The sequence below is a fragment of the Populus nigra genome, chromosome 4, assembly GCF_951802175.1.
Source record: "Populus nigra chromosome 4, ddPopNigr1.1, whole genome shotgun sequence".
Classification (NCBI taxonomy): domain Eukaryota; kingdom Viridiplantae; phylum Streptophyta; class Magnoliopsida; order Malpighiales; family Salicaceae; genus Populus; species Populus nigra.
In genome coordinates, this window is record NC_084855.1 from 5099942 (window position 1) to 5116181 (window position 16240).

The window sequence follows — 16240 nt, forward strand, 5'->3', positions numbered from 1 at the left end:
AATTATTTGATAATTTTTTTATTGGGTACTATTATTGTCTATTCAGTAAATTATAAAATAACTAAAACACCCAAAAAATAATAAAATAATAATATCATATAATTCAAAATATTATAAGAATGAAATTAAACTTTAATACCTTTCCCTTAATAAAATGACAAAACTCATAATTAATAAATATATTATGAATCATTCAAATTTAAGATAATTCTTAACAATTTGGGTATATATATTTTCATGCACTATTTCTATAAAATATTATTATATTTTTTATATCTATAAAGTTATTAATTTAAATATTAAGCAATCTCCATATTTATCAAATGAGATATTTAATTTAAACATTAAAATATTACTTATGAGTTATCTTAACTTACCAGATATTATCCGCTATCAACCATTTTTCATATCAAGTTATAAAACATTTTAATTAAAAAATTAAATTAAATCAATTAAACTAAAAAAATTAACTAATTGTACACTCCATCATCATTTTAAATTTCAGTTCATTTTAAATTTCAGTTCGAATGAGAATAAGATCAAATCATGTACTAATACACACAGTCGGAAGGTGGGAGGTTCGCCTTTCTGTTAGTTTTTTTTTAATGAATTTAAATTGAGCTCTAAATATTATATAACCATAGAAAAAGCTTTGACAGTGGGGGCATTAATGCATCGAACCAAAACGGCTTCGTTTCTCTCCTTCTTCAATTTTCTTTCCTCCTCTTTATCGTCACTCGCTACACCGAAGATCCCAACTCCACTTCACTAAACACAGAAAACAAAAAATGGGAAGCCCAAACAACAAACCCGCCAGAATCTTCTCTCCTCACAACCACACTTCACCACCATGCACCCGCACACACCAGATCGGCGCTCTCCTCTTAATCGCCACCACTTTCTTCCTCACTCGCCTCTTTGATCAAGCCTTCCCTACTGGCCCTCCCTCCTCCTTGAATAACGACCATCCATCACCAAATGTCGTTCACGTATCCGACGGTGGATCCCTCTCCTGGCCTCAGCGAGGCTACGGGTCCCACCTCTCCCTCAAGATCTACGTCTACGAGGAAGACGAAATTGACGGATTGAAAGAACTCTTGCGAGGCAGGGACGGAAAAATCTCAGCTGATGCTTGTCTTAAAGGCCAGTGGGGCACTCAGGTAATTTCACTCAAAAACCAAGGGCTATCTCTTATTATTTCTCTTGCCGTTTCTGATTTTCTGGACAGGTTAAGATACACGGGCTGTTGTTAGAATCGAGATTTAGAACGAGAAAGAAGGAGGAAGCTGATTTATTCTTTGTGCCTGCCTATGTTAAATGTGTACGGATGATGGGTGGTCTAAATGATAAAGAGATAAACCACACTTATGTCAAGGTAATTTTTTTTTAAAGGTGTCAATCTTTTCACTTATTTGATTCGGACTGAAGCAGCTACTTTTTTTTTTTAAAAAAAAAAGTAATTTGAATGTGTTTGTTAATGTTAATTTCTCAGGTATTAAGTCAAATGCCGTATTTTAGACGATCAGGAGGCCGTGATCACATTTTTGTCTTTCCTAGGTATAATAATTATCTGGTTTCAACTTGAATTCGTTTCAAGATTCGTTAAAATGCTTATCACATATGCTTTTTGATTCATGTGTGTACTTTTACACGATTGCAGTGGTGCCGGAGCTCATTTATTTAGATCCTGGGCGACGTATATTAATCGTTCCATAATTCTTACTCCTGAGGTACCATTTATACTTCTTGACATACTGCATTTACTTGTTTTAGTTGGTGATATTTTTATTTTGGTCTGAAGTTTATGGTGTAAAGAATGTTGGGCTGTGTGTTATTGTAGGCGGACAGGACTGATAAGAAAGATACGAGTGCTTTTAATACATGGAAAGATATTATCATTCCTGGGAATGTTGAAGATGGGATGACTAAAAGAAGGGTAGCAATGGTTCAACCCCTACCTTTATCAAAGAGGAAGTATTTGGCGAATTATTTAGGTCGTGCACAAGGGAAAGTTGGTCGCCTGAAGTTAATAGAGCTTGCGAAGCAGTATCCAGATAAGGTATGTTTTATTTTTCTTTTTTATAACTAGACTAGGTATGTTGTCTTCTGTGAATTCTTGATTACCCAAATGAGGTTGTCTCCATGCGTAGAAGGACGTCTAGGATTTTTTGTTGTTGATTTAGTTTTGGTTTCTGTATGGATTTGGAGAACAAATTCTGAAATATTCATATGGTTCAGTATCAATCTTTTTTTCTTTTGAAACTGACCATGCTGGGCTGATTGGTCATATGTAGAGCATGTTTTGTGTATCTGTTAGAATGGTCATAGTAGGAACAGTCATGCTTTTGGTTTGGATGTCTATAGGGAGGGATGCTTATTCCAGACGTAGACATAATATTAGCCTTTTCTCGTGCTCATTTCATTGCATAATTTTGCACTTTCAAGCTGAGTCCAGTCTTTATATTTGTTTTGGCAGTTACTTTAGGTTTGTGACTGAATTGGAGACACTTGCATGTTGTTCTTATGCATGTCCTTAGGAAAAGGAACAGAGTCTTTATGAGTGTTTGTGGCTTGTCAGTGCAATCTGCTTCGCACACTCAACCCTGTAACTTTGTTTCATGAGATGATGAGTGCTGTTAGTGCTCACATTTGTTTACCAGTGATATAGCATATACATAATGACATCATAAACAGTTGGAATCTCCAGAGTTGAAGTTCAGCGGCCCTGGCAAATTTGGGAGGATGGAGTACTTTCAACACCTACGCAATGCCAAGTTCTGCCTTGCTCCACGTGGAGAATCTTCTTGGACACTTCGGTTTTATGAGTCTTTTTTTGTGGTCTCTCTCCCTCTCCCTCTCCCTCTCCCTGCGCACAAACACACATGGAGCCCAGTTGAAGTGATTTTATGTTTTTGCTAAACAGGAGTGTGTCCCGGTTATATTATCAGATCAAGCAGAATTTCCTTTCCAAAATGTGATTGACTACACCCAGATATCAATCAAATGGCCATCCACTCGAATAGGGCTTGAACTTTTGGAGTATTTAGAATCAATTCCAGGTCAAATTCAATGTGCTTGCTTCCTTGATCTCCTGGATGTTTTTCTCGGTCGTACAATCTAACTTTGAGTTTGTGTTTCAGATGAAAACATAGAGCAGATGATAGCTGCTGGTAGACAAATAAGATGCTTGTGGGTATATGCTCCAGAATTTGAGTCCTGTTCTGCAATGCAAGGAATAATGTGGGAACTTCAGAGAAAATTACGGCAATTCCACCAATCAGCTGAGACATTCTGGCTGCACAATAGAACGATTGTTGATAGACGCTTGGTTGAGTTCTCAAGCTGGGTTCCTCCCATGCCTTTGCCCTGATGATTGTTGAAATGCTTGTAGTTCCTTTACATCCCTGGTTCTTTGATTTTGGCCATTTTCTTTTGCTTTCATTTTGCCAAGTGCCACTAATTCACGCCCTGTAGAACATTTTTCCCTGATACTCTCTCTCTTTTTTCTTTTATTTTTTTATATTAAATATGAAATTTATGTATAGGCATTATAGACAGTGCATACTGCATAGACTTGAAGAGAAATTGTTGATGATAGCATGGACGACTGTTTTTGTGTTGAAATGATACGTTGGTGGATTTTTCTTACGAAGTCCATGCATCCTGTTCCATCTCCCATCATATGTTTATGAAATCTGGCATTTGGCTATAACATTGAAGGTGTACACGACTAAACTGTAATTCAACCTGAAATTAGGTTTACGTCTGGGCGCAATAAATTCCACGGTTTCTCTGTCAGGGATTTGGCCTTGTACGGTTTATATAAACTAACGGCTCCGGTCACCGTCCTAAATTCCCAAGCTGCAGGTCACTATGGTTCTCTTACCGTGTTCAGGTTCACGGTGATTTCTAAGTACTGAAACTTCTCCAAGGAATGGGTTTTCTTTTAAAAATACTCGGGTGTTTTTGAGGCTGTAAATTTACCTTCTCAATGAGCGAAATATTCTTGTTTTTGGGTTACAGTCCAAAAGTGAACATATGGATATGCCACGTGTGAGGCTAGAAGTGCTGATTTTTTTATCAGAAAGAATCCGAAATGTGTACAGCTATCGAACCACGTCCACAAATAGGCACTTTATTTAATTTAATTTCTTCATTCCATCGGCAACTAGGCACAGAATAAATCATCGGAGCACAACTTTTAAACAGTGAGTCCTGCTCTTTAATCTTCCGGAGAGAGTACAAATCGATATCCTCATTTCTCTACCAGTTTTTAAGGTGTAGAGAAGATGGGAACCACCTTACTCACCAGCTGTGGTCTTCAATGGAGATATCATCACCAACAAATAGTTCCTGACAATCATTTGCTTAGTCATTCACCAGAAAACTTCCCATCAAGAGCTAAAATAACAGCAGAATCCAGAAAGAGTGGCTTTCTTGATGGTGAAAATGAGAAATCCGCCGGGTTTTTGAAGAGAAGGTCAGTTTTGGTTTCTGGGGTTTCTTTGGTTTCAACTTCAGTTTTGGGATCTGCAGGAGAAGGGCTGGCAGTTGTGAAACAAGGCCTTTTAGCAGGAAGAATACCTGGCTTATCTGAACCTGATGACCAAGGTCGGTTTTCTCAGTTCTGCTTCCGCATGGCCATTTGAGTTCTAGATCTCTCTCTCTCACTCTCTTTCCATGTAAATAACAATATGCAACAGTTGGTAATAAGGTTAATTGAATTGAGCATATGTAATATAACCTGCAGTCCCAAATTCAAATTTAGCATCTCGGGTAAATTCCACACGTAGCATGAAGCCATACAAAGAATGCTAAATTAACAAAACTCCTTTGAGCTGCATTTCTTCCATCCTTTCTTGATTGTGTGTGAATGGTAAATTTCGTTATGCAAAACATGCTCAGACAGGTTGGAGGACATACCGCAGGCCAGATGACAAGTCTGGGGGGCATGGTGTTGGATGGAGTCCAATCATCCCTTATCTTTTTTCTGTGCCTCAAGGTTGGGAAGAGGTGACTTTCTACTCTGAAGAACTGAACGCCAGATTTCTTACTTCAAATTTAAGTCTTTCAACTGGTTAAAATTATTGTTTTTAGTTTGTAAGCTTTCACTGAATCAGCTTGTTTGCTAACAGGTTCCAGTATCAATAGCAGATCTTGGTGGCACAGAAATCGATTTGAGATTTGGCAGCTCCAAGGAAGGACGCCTTTTTGTCATTGTAGCTCCTGTTCTCAGATTTGCAGATTGTGAGTTCCAACCCCTTTAGCATTCATTCCATTGGGTGCTTCCTAACTCAACATCCCCCCACCCCACCCCCTTCTCTCTCAACCATGCTAGTATGCAGTCTCCATGATTTCAATTATTCCGGTTAACCTGTGATTTATACAGATCTTGGTGAAAATGCTACAATCGAACAAATTGGACCTCCAGAGAAAGTAATTAACGCTTTTGGTCCAGAAGTAATTGGAGAGAATGTAGAAGGGAAGGTTCTAAGCATGAATGTAGAAGAACATTCTGGAAGAAGATATTACCAGTACGAGCTAGAGCCACCTCATGCACTGATCACTGCAACTGCAGCGGGAAATCGCCTCTACTTGTTCAATGTCACTGGGAATGGTGAGGAGATAATACTACATCCATGCATATCTTGTTATAAAGCTAAAAAATTATGAGCTAAATTATACTTTACATAATTTTTGCAGGTCTTCAGTGGAAGAGACACTACCAGGATCTGAAGAGGATAGCAGACTCCTTTCGAGTTGTCTAGGCAAGTTCTTTTCTAGATTGAAGATAGCCAAGGAGCAGTCAGCATTTTTCACCAACAATGTAATTTTCAACAAGAAAAACAGTTACAATAGTGTATTTACAGAACAATTGAGTTCCACATATTATCTTACGCAAAGGAACTTTGGGAAAAGCTCTGTAGAGGTTACAACAAAAAAGAGTGCATTTAAGGCACAACTGAATTATATTACACAAAATGAACTAATGATCTATTTGATCAAACCTTCAAGAAAAGCTCTCCTGATGTTATCTGGAAGTTGCTTGATGCATACACAAGCAGAATACTTCAGCATAGAGCACCAGAGCTGCTATGTTGCATCTTCTACTGACAACCATTTGCCAAACCCTTGCCTTCACAAGTCTGTCATGAATCCAGGGGATGGGGTCCCTATCTAATAAAAAAGCAGAGCAGAAGAATCGCCATATATCGCCCACATTCTTCTTCAAGTGAACCTCCTTTTGTCCTATTTATAGTGACAGAGGGTAGTGCAACAATGTTACTGGAGACTTCACCCAGATGCCTAACCAGATATTTTACTGGTTCCTGTTGACCATAGATTCAATCTTTAATGGTAACAGTGACCTAGATCAGATATGAAACTGTTCTGTATTTTCAAGCATAAGTGAGCTGCGTCCAGAAGTCTTTTGAAGCCCTCTATCCGCCATGACCATACTCACCCTTCCAGCCTTCTCCCAGCTACCAGAACCAGCATATATGTTCAACAACAAAGCATAATGAGGATCATTTCCAGAATCAACACTAGAATCCGATGTGCAAACATCTTCTACCACCTGCTCCACCATATCATTATCCATATGAATTCGACAAGCTCCAAGGAAAGCACCCCAAACCGTATCATTTGGTTTCATTGGCATACTCTTGATCAAATGATAAGCATCCTGTATTCTTCCTGCTCGCCCCAAAAGATCAACCAGACAGCCATAGTGCTTGATACTTGCTGACAACCCGTATCCCTCCATCTTAGAAAAAATTTCCAAACCAACTTCTACAAATCCCCCATGAACACAAGCCGAGAGAACAGAGAGAAAGGTTATTTCGTCAGGCTTCTCATTTGACTCTTCCATTCTCCCGAAGAACTCTAGAGCCTCTTTGGTTTTCCCATGAACGGCAAAGCCTGATATCATAGAATTCCAACAGGCATTATTTTTATTGGTCATTCGTTCAAAGATCAATCGGGCACCAGTTAAATCCCCACATTTCGCATACATATCCACTAACGCATTCACAACAAACTCATTAAGCTTCATCCCTTTCGCACATATCATCTTATGCACATCTTTACCAACATCCAGTAGACTCAACTGGGCACAAGCAGATAAAACACCCACAACTGTAACTTCATCAGGCTCATAACCCTCATTTTGCATCTTCCCAAAGGCATCCAAAGCTTCCTCACAAAACCCATTCTGCGAGTAACCACAAATCAAAGAATTCCAGTTCACCAAGTTCCTAACTGGAACGCGATCAAAAATAGCCCTCGCCTCCTTAACATTACCTATCTTACAATACCCTGAAATCATGGACGACCAGACAAAGAAATTCCTCTGTGGCATCTCTTCAAAAAGCAATCTTGCAGCTTCCATCTCTCCTTTGCTCGCATACCCATCAATCATCACAGTCCAAGTCACCACATTTTTCAATTCAAATGGTACCTCATTGAACGTACGCCTAGCGGCAACCATATCTCCACTTCTGGCAAACCCATCTATCATTTCAATCCAAGAAACCGCATTTCTGGTCGACATTTTGTCAAACAAAACTGATGCTGATTTCATGTCCCCATTCTTACCATATCCACTAATCATGGCATTCCATGTCACAACATTTCTCTCAGGCATATACTCAAACAGCTTACGCGAATCGGGTATATCACCACATTTTGCATACATAGAAACCAATGATGTCCCAATACGTACATTAGAATCTACTCCATGCTTTATTGCTTCACTGTGCAAAGATTTCCCACAATTCAGCACGGAAACATAAGCACATGCTTTAAGGACTAAAGGGATCAATCCCAAAAAGTACACTCCTTTGCTGCGGATTTGATTGTATAAAACAATTGCTTCTCTGTATGATCCATTAGAGACGTGTTTTCTTATACAGGAAGACCAACTGGGGTTTGTAGTTGCAGGGCAAAGTTGAGAGTTTTGATATTTGTAGTATTGAATTTGTTTTTGAGGATAGTGTATGATTTCTTGTGGTATAAAGTTGTTTTCTTCATGGCTTGTACACATAGGGCTAGTGTAATTTTGGAGTTGTTCCAAACAGGAAGTGAGAGAGAGATTAGAGCACCCTTGTCTTTTCTAAGAGACTGGACATCGTTGATTAGACCTTCAAGGTTTGAAATTTTTCTACGGGAATCCTAATTCTTTACAAAAGTAAGCCTTCAAGTTTCAAACTTTTCCAATTTGATCCCATTTCCTTACAAAATTACACCTTCAACCTTAGATTTTTCACTAATGAAATGCAAATCTTCTTACCTTAAATGACCATTTCTTTTAAGTCAAGATTTTTGTTTTACAGAATTGCTCTATCAACTACCTCGTATGTATTTGATTTGTTTTAATTATGCAAGTGCCGATGATGAAGTATAATTTCCTAATAATTCTTTTTTACTTTGCGCTCAATGGAATTATGTTACAAATGATTTTTTATAATTACTTATTTTGTTTACTAATATAATTAAAAAAGATAAAGACAATAAATAAATTGAGATAAATAAAAAAATTAATAATAATTAATTGCAAAAAATAAATACTTGCCAATATTAGAAAAATACAATATTTTTAAAAGGTTTTTATGATTATATTTGATAACAAAACAAAAAATAAATGGGAACTTGATAACCTAATATAATCCAAAATAAAAAAAAATTTAAAAATTTAATTTTTAATAAATAAATTAAATGTTAAAAAAATAATTAAAATATAAAAAAACTCAACTTATATTTACTTAAATTAACTTATTAAATTCATAACCTAGTCACTGGAATAAACTGTCTAAAGCCATTGTGATGTTAATCTATAACAAATGTTACGATCAAATATAGAATTGAAATGTGGAAAAGATGTAATTGAATTTCCCGTCTGGGGTTAATAATTCAACGAATATTTTCCATAGCTTTCGCATAAAATCCTGCAAATTCCAGTCGGTGATGGATTTAAGCCCACTTAGCATTCATATTCTTCTTTTCCATGAAATCTTAGGATGTGTGTTTTTCATATATCATTCATGGTTTCGATGATTAGGCCTAGATGTGTAGACTTTCACTCCACTCGAATCGATTTAAATGGGCCTCTCGCTAGACCTGTGCCTACCAATTTAGGCAGTGTTAATTTTATTCGTCTCTTTAATTACTTCTTGAATAAACATGAAAATCCTTTGACTAAAGATCAAAGACGAGTCCCTTGAGAGAGATTTAATCCTTTCCTGAAGTCTAATAGAAGGTGGTTTTCCTCACAAATATGTGTCCAGATATTATCAAAAGATAGTGGAGATAATGCTCCAGCTGTGCGAAGCGATGTCAAAATTGAAAACTGTGTGATATATTATACGCGGCTGGTTGCTTATTTTCCATAATAGAGCTGTGTAATTACCGATCAGAGTAGCGTTCAAATCACTGGATCAAATTTTAAGAAATTTAAGTGAAAAATAAAATTCGATCATCATGGAAGATGCAACAAGGAACTTCAAATCCTGCTTATCCACCGTCCAATTCTGTGAAAGAGAATGTAGGGGTTGATCACTTGATTCGCATATGATGTGATGTATAATGGTCATTTTGCATCGATTACTCTGTTTCCCAGTTCTCATGTAACCCTTCTAGTTAAATATGGATACGGCATCTATTGGCGATGGGCGTTTGGAAATCAAAGCATCCATGGTTGGTCCTCAAAGGGAAAGCAGGAATTCCATTATTTGCCCAAAACAAGATGGAGCTTTCTCTTTAATGTTGCGGTTTTGAACACTGAAAAAAATAAAAAAAGCTTCTTTGCCAAGGAAGATTGACACTCGCAACCATGTTGGTATCTAGGCATTTGTTCTTGAGCATGACATGGGGTGGTCATACTTACAGGATCCGGAGAGACCTCTGACGTAGTACAAGGCCTCTGGGGTATGGGTTGAGTAGGTCAATTGACGAGCCGGTCAATCGACCAAGGTCTATTGAGTTTTGTTTTACATGAAACAAAGTTGTTTTTGGATAAAGGTAAGTTTCTTTCTTTTATTTATTTATTTATAAAATGATACTGTTTTAAACAAAAATTAAAAAATAATTAATCAGGACTCATTTATATTTAAATTAAATCATTCAAGTTTAACTAAATTAACTCTTTAAAATTATTCAAAAATAAATCCAACTCGAGCAACACTTCAAGACAAGGAGTTACCTAATTGATTCATTAAACCTGACTAGGTTTGATAATTATAGTGGTGGTGATGATAAGATAGTTGTTGTGGTGAATGATAACGAAATAATTGTTATATTAATAATAATATGGTGGTTGTGGTTATGACAAGTAGTTGATAGATCAATTTAATTTTAAAATTTTATCTTTTAGCCTAGGTTTATATTGAAAAGAGTCAAAGACAGGGTGATAATTCAATGTACTTAGATTTGGCAAATATCAGGCTCAGATGACATGGGTATGACTTATTTTAAAATCTAATATCTTTAAATTCAACTACATACTGAGCCTAAGTATATATGAGTATGGTGAATAATCAAATTCAACATCCTTCGGTTTAGCTACATACTAAGCTTAAGTATATATTGGTATGGAGAGCTATCAAACCTAATATCTTTGAGATCTGCTACGTGTTGAGCTCAAATAGATATGGATCTAATGAGCTATGAGACTCAAGATCTTTAAGTTCTGCTACATTCTGAGCTCAAATAGATGTGAGTCTAGCGAGCTGCCAGTCTTAATATTTCTGAGTTCAACTATGTATTGCGTCCAAATAAATATGAATCTAACGAGTTGAAACTCAATATTTTTAAATTCAATTAGATGTTGAACCTTTATAAATTAAGTTTAACAAGTTATCAAATTCAATATCATGAGTGGATAACATCAAGGAAAATGTTTTTTCTTCTACGCGGTTAAAATGTCTTATTAATTTTTATTAACTTATGTTTTAATGCGTGTTTTGTGCTGAAAAATAAGAAACTATACAAATTAAATTCTTAATTTGATCGTGGAAGCCTCTTTATTATTTTCTTACGGAGAATATAATGTCCAAGGACTAATTAAAAATCTTATAATGAACTAGTTGTCACAAGGGATTAAATTAAGATGTACACGTCTTCTGCTGTAGTTGTCGCAGGGCTTGCTTGAACCCTAATTAATACACTTGCTACGTTTTGAGGTGAGATCAAAATTTTGTTCACCCTAAAAAAAATATCTAGACGGCGGATAACTTTTTTATATTATTATTAAACTTGTAACATCAAATAAACTTTAAAAACTTTAGTAATTGATTCTTCCGAGCTCATATTTTTAATTAAAGCATATGAAAATTATTTTGATATGATTTAATTGATTTAATAAATTTAAAAATAACCTAGTTTACCAAAAAAATATATAATTTAACTTTCAAAGAATTTCATCTTTTTCATAAATAAAATTTATGGAAGTATTTGGTGGCTCTATCAATTTGGTGGAATCAACCACGGAGTTTGAGCTGTTTGGTTTTCTTTTTTGGTCTGATCATAGGAATTGCAGTCTAAGATCATTGCTCTGATACCTTGTTAGACTTCGTAAAATTCCATATGAATTTCCTTTGAACTAAACTGCAGAATATACAAGGGGAGATATTTTTACAATATACATGGCTAAAATAATGGTTATTTAATTTTAAGGGATTTGATGCAGGAGCATCAATATATATATATATGATTTTTATTATTATAAAATATAAAAATAATCTCACGGTTAGGCAAGCAGGTAAAAGAATTGGTTCCATTGCATTTTGCAGAACCTCTTGTTCTAAAATCAGAAAAACTTAGACCCCATTGCAAATCGCAGACAGTACACTTAATTAATGATCTGCCATTAATGTCGACCGCTGGGAATGCAATGATTATCGCGCTTGGAAATTAAACATGAGCTTAGTGTAAAACAAATTAAGTCTCATCATGATGAAACACAAGACAGACATTGCTAAAATGGGTGCTGCGTGGAACCCATTAGCATTGATGTCTCAATCAATCATCAAATTGATCTCTTCCTCAAGATTTACAGTTGGCTAGAGTGCTAGTAAACATTTTGTCCGTAGGAAAATGGATTTTGTTAGTGGCACACATGGTCTGTCGTCCTCACGAGACTTCAAGTTCATTTTTGATTATTATGATAAAGAACACGTTTCTCTATACATTTTCTTTTGAAAGTATAAGATCATTCAAAGTTATAGAGATAAGTTTATATTATATCTTTATTTTTTACTTTAAACATATTGTTCCTGCATATGATACAACCAAATTAGCAAGATAATCGGAGGCGACTTTGTTGCCTTCCAGTAAATTGTCTTTACTCCTAAGTTCCGAGAACGGATTAGATAAAAGCTGATGATTATGTTTAGAGTGACAGTGCATTATGTGTAAATTTGCAATTGATGGGACTGGTCGGTCCAACTATGAATCTAGCAGGTCATGATTATTGGAACTTGCATTATCAGCCAGTCCCTTTTCTGGCTTACCATGATTATAGTTTTTGGTGTTGCTTTTGTAGCCTAGTGTGAATTAACTAACCAACAAGACGATCGCAGTAGCCTATATATCAATGTGTGTTCATCACATCGCCAAGATAAAAGTAAATGACAAGAAAAACTACGAAGAGTGCTCTGTTTAAAACCGAGAAGAAGGGAAGGGGGAAGAAAAAAAAGCATCAAGAGTGTATGAGACTGAAAGCTTTGAATGCTAATCGCCCTCAAAGGGAGGGATCCTGTACAGGATAGGAACTAGATTCAATGTCCTATACTATTCCACCAATTATTTTAGGTGTGCCCTCAATGAGAAAAAATGAAATTAAGTTGTGGACGCAAGCACTTATTATAGTTTGTTTGGCTTTGCGTTTCAACCTGTGTTTTGTTAAATTTTGATTTTTTTTTGCTAAAATTAAATGTGGTTTGTACCTTTTGAATCGTTTTGATGTGCTGATGTTAAAAATAATTTTTAAAAAATAAAAAAACATCATTAATATATATTTCAACATGAAAAACTATTTGAAAAACAATCGTTACCACACTGCTAAATACACTCTATATTTTCTTCTCCTTCGATTATTTCTTTTTGGCCTATCTTTAGTGTCCCACGAGGCAGGATACCACTGCATGAAATATTCAAACACGAGACCAAACATTATTCTATTCTTTAGAATATGATTGGACCCCGGTTTCAGTCACGAAGTTTCGCACAGGGATCATTTTAGTGATCCTGTGTGTTTTTACTGCTGGAAAATATTTTTTTATAAAAAATTATTATTATTTTTATATTTTTTAGATTATTTTGATGTATTAATATCAACAATAAATTAAAAAAATAAAAAATTATTTCAATATATTTCTACACAAAAAAATATTTTAAAAATAATCGTTATTATAATAACATACGCATGTTTAGTTTGAATTTGAATGTATAAGAGGAGATTTTTTGTGGAAAAAAACAAAATCTCTGTTAGCATTTACAATCAAAATATTCACTGATCTAGCTATCACTGAGACTGATTTGAGAGCTCCATTTTACAAACGAAAAGGAATTCAAGGAAGGACAAAAGCAAGGAATTGAACTAACGTTCTGTTTTCTAAACATGTGATGAAAATTCTCCAGTTTAATTAATTGAGCAGCACATTCCCTTACACAGATAAGCGAAATCTTTTCTAATTTTCCCTGATAATTTATCAGAAAAAAAAACACAGATAGATAGATGGAGTGTAATTTTAAAAATTAATTTCTAAAACTCTCTCAAGCTTAGACCCAGTTTTCTTCAGCGTTGTTCATGAATATTATCATATTTGCTATTGAATAATCAGCTTTCTTCAGCTGATTATTCTACATACATTAAGGAATTCACGACGGCATAATAGCAAAGGTATTATGTTTTAGTATCTAGAAGATTTTCACTATATTGTAAATATTCCGCTGTATTTGTTTTGCAATATTTCCTTCTTTAGCTCTTGATCATGGCACTAATTAAACTTGAGTGTACACGCACACCTGAATGAATTGAGTCGAAACCAGTCTTGACCTTTTTTTTTTAGTTCTTGAGGTAGCCATGCTTTGCCGTGTTCTTGTAGAATAGCAGAGGATGTTATAAATTTGGTTTTAGTATATTTGAGGTCAAATTTGTTTTTCTTTTTAATGTATTTGAGGTCAAATTAAACGTGGAGTTTACTTATATTTTAAATAATTTTTTTTTAAAAAATTGTTCTAAAATTTAAGAACTTTAATATAATATATTAATATGCTTCAAACTACTTATAAGTAAATGAAGAATTAATTTCAAATATCTTTTGTTAGCATGTTTTTGTAAACCCAAAAAACTTCAATCTTATATTGAAATATCATAAGATTTTCTTATAACTTATATAGTAGGAGTTGAAAAGTTAAAATTCTAATGGGAGATCAAAATTTCTAGAAATGAGAGACCCTAAGCTACATGGGTTTTAAACTTGAGTCACATGTGCACCATTAGTAGAGGTTCATAAATAATACCTGTCTAGATTCGTTGAATCTTTCTTATCATTTTGTGTACAATATGGATCAAGTCTAGCATGTTTTTGTTTTTTTACATATATATATATATATATATATTTAATTATAGTTGTTTCTATAGGATTTTGAATTGTAATGAGAAAATTAAGTTATTTTTTTTATTTGTAGACTTTAAAAGTGATGATGTTCTAGAATCCAGTATACTAGGAACTTGAGTTTTTTGAATGTATGGATAATTGATAGTTATATGTTGATGTTAATCTTTTATTCCCCACAATTGAAGATGCAAATGGTTGGTGACATAGATATGGATTTCTTCAAAACAGTCCGTTTTGATGGGATTTAGAGACTCTCCAACGATTAAGTCAATAACTTTATAGTGAGGAGTTATAGTAAATGAACATTAAATTCTAAGAATAAGAATTTTTGTTCTTAGTTCACATATGATAAATGCTGATAATATGTTGTAAGAGAGTGAAGATTACGAATCCCCTACCTGAGTTATTTAGAGAATATTTATAGCATTTGTATCTTGAAATTTTTTCCTCTTATGAACACCCCATACCTTGGAGGTTGATGAGTTTTCCATGTATACGATAAAAAAGACACCATATGAATTGTGGAAAGGTAGAAAACCTTCCTACAAATGCTTTAAAGTGTGAGGGTGTTTTGCAAATATAGCAACACCTGATTCTAAAAAGGTAAAGATAGAGTCTAAGACTATGGATTGTGTATTCATCAGATATGTATACAAATAATAGTGCATATCAATTTCTTATATACAAGTCAAATATTGAGGATATTCATCCTAATACTATTATAGAATCAAGAAATGCTATATTCTTTAAGGATATATTTCCATGAAAATGAGTAGGAGAAAATCGCTTACCTAAGAGAATGATTGAGGATGTCTTAAATAATCATCATCAATCAGAAAAAGATATCGAAGTTGAGCTTGGAAAGAGTAAAAAGGAAAAAACAACCAAAATATTTGGTCTTGATTTTTTAACATACTTGTTAGAAAATGAACCTCGAACCTACTCCGAGGCAATGTCCTGCCTGGAAGATTTCTATTAGAAGGAGATAATTAATAGTGAAATTAAATCTATTATAAATAATCACTCATAGGTGTTGTAACCCAATTTTGGATCCACTTTTCTCGAATGTTATTTTATTTCTATTGTTATTTATAAAAAATCCAAAAAAATTAAGAAAAAGTTTAAAAATTCAAAAATATACTTTTCTCAAGTCAACCGCATCTTTCCATCAAAACCGAGTCCACCGGGTCAATACGGGTCAAACCATGTCGACCAGGGTAAAAAATTAGTTTCGGACCGTTTCGGGTCAAAACCGTCATTTTTGGTCAAAACCAAGTCCACCGGGTCAATACGGGTCAAACCATGTCGACCAGGGTAAAAAATGAGTTTCGGGCCGTTTCGGGTCAAAACCGTCATTTTTGACCAAAACCGAGTCCACCGGGTCAATACGGGTCAAACCATGTCGACTAGGGTAAAAAATAAGTTTCGGACCTTTTCGGGTCAAAACCGTCATTTTTGGTCAAAACCGAGTCCACCGGGTCAATACGGGTCAAACCATGTCGACCAGGGTAAAAAATGTGTTACGGGCCGTTTCGGGTCAAAACCGTCATTTTTGACCAAAACTGAGTCCACCGGGTCAATACAGGTCAAAACATGTCGACTAGGGTAAAAAATGAATTCCA

At 34.9% G+C, this 16240-nt stretch overlaps 3 protein-coding genes across 4 annotated transcripts; 2 read left to right on the forward strand and 1 right to left on the reverse strand.

Moving 5' to 3' along the window:
- Positions 1-685: 685 nt before the first annotated feature.
- LOC133691125 (probable beta-1,4-xylosyltransferase IRX10) lies at positions 686-3652 on the forward strand. The gene is made up of 8 exons (XM_062111466.1): positions 686-1160; positions 1229-1375; positions 1493-1557; positions 1661-1730; positions 1841-2059; positions 2695-2838; positions 2924-3059; positions 3141-3652. Exons 1-8 carry the CDS (start codon positions 789-791, stop codon positions 3368-3370), a joined length of 1383 nt encoding a protein of 460 aa, XP_061967450.1. The 5' UTR covers positions 686-788; the 3' UTR covers positions 3371-3652.
- A 494-nt stretch (positions 3653-4146) lies between these two features.
- LOC133691126 (psbP domain-containing protein 4, chloroplastic) lies at positions 4147-5918 on the forward strand. Of its 2 annotated transcripts, none has more exons than XM_062111467.1 (5): positions 4147-4611; positions 4910-5013; positions 5136-5247; positions 5390-5617; positions 5704-5918. In XM_062111467.1, the coding sequence occupies exons 1-5, from the start codon at positions 4290-4292 to the stop codon at positions 5766-5768; spliced, it is 831 nt and encodes a 276-aa protein (XP_061967451.1). In that variant the 5' UTR covers positions 4147-4289; the 3' UTR covers positions 5769-5918. The 2 variants fall into 2 exon arrangements, with proteins under 2 accessions (XP_061967451.1, XP_061967452.1); XM_062111468.1 differs by having other exon boundaries at positions 4470-4611; positions 4906-5013.
- LOC133691124 (pentatricopeptide repeat-containing protein At3g21470) lies at positions 4704-8116 on the reverse strand. The gene has a single exon (XM_062111465.1). The coding sequence runs from the start codon at positions 8042-8044 to the stop codon at positions 6374-6376; it is 1671 nt and encodes a 556-aa protein (XP_061967449.1). The 5' UTR covers positions 8045-8116; the 3' UTR covers positions 4704-6373.
- Positions 8117-16240: the final 8124 nt, after the last annotated feature.